The sequence below is a fragment of the Coregonus clupeaformis genome, unplaced genomic scaffold, assembly GCF_020615455.1.
Source record: "Coregonus clupeaformis isolate EN_2021a unplaced genomic scaffold, ASM2061545v1 scaf6395, whole genome shotgun sequence".
NCBI lineage: Eukaryota > Metazoa > Chordata > Actinopteri > Salmoniformes > Salmonidae > Coregonus > Coregonus clupeaformis.
In genome coordinates this window covers 4,651-8,345 of record NW_025539849.1, presented here as the reverse complement: position 1 = coordinate 8,345, position 3,695 = coordinate 4,651, and the positions used below count along the sequence as shown (strand labels likewise).

At 48.0% G+C, this 3,695-nt stretch overlaps 1 protein-coding gene across 1 annotated transcript; it reads right to left on the bottom strand.

The window, feature by feature from the left end:
• Window positions 1-406: 406 nt before the first annotated feature.
• LOC123491002 (trafficking kinesin-binding protein 2-like) lies at window positions 407-2,817 on the bottom strand. The gene is made up of 7 exons (XM_045220799.1): window positions 2,784-2,817; window positions 2,207-2,283; window positions 1,980-2,096; window positions 1,503-1,712; window positions 1,109-1,187; window positions 854-984; window positions 407-763 (listed from the first exon to the last, which is right to left on the bottom strand). Exons 2-7 carry the CDS (start codon window positions 2,255-2,257, stop codon window positions 632-634), a joined length of 720 nt encoding a protein of 239 aa, XP_045076734.1. The 5' UTR covers window positions 2,258-2,283; window positions 2,784-2,817; the 3' UTR covers window positions 407-631.
• Window positions 2,818-3,695: the final 878 nt, after the last annotated feature.

Below are 3,695 nucleotides of genomic sequence, written 5' to 3'. Positions count from 1 at the left end.
AGTTAACCCACTGCTAGCTGGTTCAGCTACACAATAACACAACATAGTTAACCCTCTGCTAGCTAGTTCAGCTACACAACAACACAACATAGTTAACCCTCTGCTAGCTGGTTCAGCTACACAACAACACAACATAGTTAACCCTCTGCTAGCTAGTTCAGCTATACAACACAACATAGTTAACCCACTGCTAGCTGGTTCAGCTACACAACAACACAACATAGTTAACCCTCTGCTAGCTAGTTCAGCTACACAACAACACAACATAGTTAACCCTCTGCTAGCTAGTTCAGCTATACAACACAACATAGTTAACCCACTGCTAGCTAGTTCAGCTACACAACACAACATAGTTAAATACCTATACTCCATTACCCTATTCCACACGCACTCATTCATCAGTAATAAACACCTAACCTTAACTTTACTTAAACCTTGATGCAGCTAATAACCTTGGACACAAATTCACTGCTTGTGTCAACATGACAAAACAAACCCAAGATAATATTTAAAATACTACAACTCAGGGCCATATCATACTGCTTATCAGCTGCAGTTCTGCTCTGACATATAGCTGTGGTGCAAATGATGTTGGAGAGTTATGAAATGTTGTACCGGATAAGGGCACACCTTAATGCACTTCTATGGAGTCAGAGTTCAATGAAGTGTTCATTGCTAGACAACTCACCTCTGCAGTGAGTGATCTCTGGGCATCTTTAGAGGCCTGTAGGTGAATCCTCAGTTCCTCTTTCTCCAGGGCCAACTGGAGACACACACAGACTTCATTAGTACTGTTACTCTACAATTAGTACTACAACATCAATTACAAACTCCTCTCCCCTTCCCCCGTCACCTCTTTGACGCGGTGTTGGAGCTCTACTATCTGGGAGAGGAGCTGGGTAATCTCCTCCTGGTGTCTCATCACCTCCTCATTCTTATGGGACAGCTCCTCTGTCAGGTTCACCATCTGACTGTTGGACTCGCCTGAACACACCCACACAGCTCTTTAATCCTTAGAGATCCATAACCTAATTAATTGTTAATTGACCTGATTCATGCCTTTTTGTGTGTGTGTGTGTGTGTGTGTGTGTGTGTGTGTGAGACTCACGTAGCTCCTTGACACAGTCGCTGACCAGCTGATGTTCTTTCTCCTCGTAGGTGATGGTCTCCTTCTTCAGATGACAGGCCTGGTCGGACCACAGGGTTTACAGTGAGGTGTTAGGAACTAACAGATGACAGGCCTGGTCGGACCACAGGGTTTACAGTGAGGAGTTAGGAACTATCAGATGACAGTCCTGGTCGGACCACAGGGACACTATGAAGGGCTTACCTCGTAGCACATTAAAAAGGCTGGACCACAGAAAGTGCACGGTCGAGGTAGAATTGGCAGTGACCACAGATCTAGGATCAGATCACCCTACCGTTGATCCTAACCTTAACCCTATGGGCCCTAGTCAAAAGTAGTGCACTATATAGGGAATAGGGTGCCATTTCAGCTATACCTCAGAGCGTAGGGCCAGATTCTCCTCTTCCAGATCAGACATTTTCCCCTGCAGGGCCTCCAGCTGGCTGAGGGCCGCAGCGGGCGCTAGGGGTTGGCGGGGGTGCAGCGGCGTTGAGCAGCTGGAATCCGTCTCACTCTCCTCCGAAGCGCTGGCCACCATCCGCAGCAACTCATCCTTCTTCCCCAGCTCATGTTGTAGCTGGTGCACCTAGGACAAGGGGTCAGAGGGGGTGTGGTGTGTAACTGGTACACCTGGGACAGGGGGTCAGAGGGGGTGTGGTGTGTAACTGGTACACCTGGGACAGGGGGTCAGAGGGGGTGTGGTGTGTAACTGGTACACCTGGGAGAGTGGGTCAGAGGGGGTGTGAGTGTGTGTTTTTACAGTAGTGTGTGTGTTTACAGTAGTGTGTGTGTGTTTACAGTAGTGTGTGTGTGTTTACAGTAGTGTGTGTGTGTTTACAGTAGTGTGTGTTACCTGGTCCAGGGTCTGTGCTAGCTGTTCCTCCACAGACTCATTACGTTCCTGGAGCAGGTGGTTCCTCTGAAGCAGAGACTGACCAATCCGAGCGGCCAGCTCCAAGTCCCGGTCCCGCTGCAACCAATGAGACACGCAACAGTCAGTCCTCCAATCACGCGGCCACAATCATCAATGACAACCAATCACCGCCATGTGTCAAAGACAGTGCACCAATGAGAGCCCACCTCAGCCAGTAGATGTGTGACAACCTCAATGTCATTGTAGGTCTTGGTCATCTGCTCCACCCTATCAGCACTGAGGACTGGAGAGAGAGAACGAGAGAGAGAGATAGAACGAAAGAGAGAGAGGGCGAGAACGAGGGAGAATTGAATTTTAGCAGGGGCACAAGAAAACACTCCAGCATACATACACACACGTATACTGTACACACACACACACACACACCACAATAAGCAACATGTTCATGCACAAACACAGACCATCTATACTAATACATGCAAGCACACCAACTTTCCTATGAAACAGCCTAAGACACTATAAGCTATGCCTCCACACACTCCTCGATGCCACTACAAGCTCGCTAGTGGCAGTAGACTTAGTTTGTGAGTGTCTGCTGTCCTACGCTATAGTGAGAGAGGGGACTCCAGAGAGCTCCAGGGGGCACACAGCCTGGTCTAATCCAGATTTGAGAGCACCGTCTGGGCCTACTGAGGACTGAAGCCCCCCTCACACTCTGGAGCAACGGAGGGATCCGCAGGAGAAAGATGCAGAGGGAGAGAAAGCAAGAGGGAAGCACTTTACCTCGGGAGCCAGGGTGAGAATAGGAAGAGGGATCCAGGGGGAAGATAAGCTGGAGGAAGAGAAAGAGATAACGGAGGAGAGGGAGGGGAACGAGGGAATAACAGAGAGAGAGAGAAAGATGTTAGATGGCAAGAAAGATGGGGAACGAGCTGAGCAGATAGAAGAACCTATGAGAGAAATACCTAAAAATCAAGAGCGAGCAATAGAGAGATAGAGGGAGAGAAACAACGAGATAGTGAGAAAGAGAGAGGGGAAAGGGTGAGACAGAAAGAGAGAGAGAGAGAAAGGGAGAGAGAGAGAGAGACAAAGAGAGAGACAGAGAGAGAGAGAGAGCAGAAGCAGGATATATCATGTGTCTACTTCAGATAGCTAGGGTTAGGGGGATGATGATGAATGTTTGTTTGGGTTCAGCACCTGACTCAGGACTGCAACACAATCCCAGCAGCGCTGCCAGCTGGGCCTGGGTAGAGAGATACCAACCCATTTGATTTATTATGGTCAACCTTGACCCCTGCCCTCCAACCCCAGCCCGACCCTTTACATTAGGTCAACCTGGTAACCATCAAATAAAACATAATTGTATGTAATACTATGTATGCATCGTGTATATTACAATTCAGCTTGTAAATTGAAGGGACAATAGATTTGCAATGTCATGTCTTGTCAGTGTCATTGTACCTAGCCTAACGTCTCTGGTTGGGTGGACAGATGACGGGCAGACCAGCAGCAACAGAACACAGCAGACAGAAGCTACTGCACTGCTCCATTGGCTTCAACTGCTGTTTACTGAAGCTGCTTTACCAAGTCACTTTACTACTTGTATGAAAGAGTCTCCATTTTGATAAATCAGATCCTGTATGTACGTACACTACCGTTCAAAAGTTTGGGGTCACGTAGCAATGTCCTTTTTTT

Excerpts from the sequence above, each read along its gene's own strand:
- LOC123491002 (XM_045220799.1), bottom strand. The coding sequence starts at position 2,257 with ATGACCAAGACCTACAATGACATTGAGGTTGTCACACATCTACTGGCT. Across the intron at positions 2,097-2,206 it reads TCACACATCTACTGGCTGAG|CGGGACCGGGACTTGGAGCT; the intron begins GTGGGCTCTCAT and ends CATTGGTTGCAG. Across the intron at positions 764-853 it reads TCCAACACCGCGTCAAAGAG|TTGGCCCTGGAGAAAGAGGA; the intron begins GTGACGGGGGAA and ends GTGTGTCTCCAG.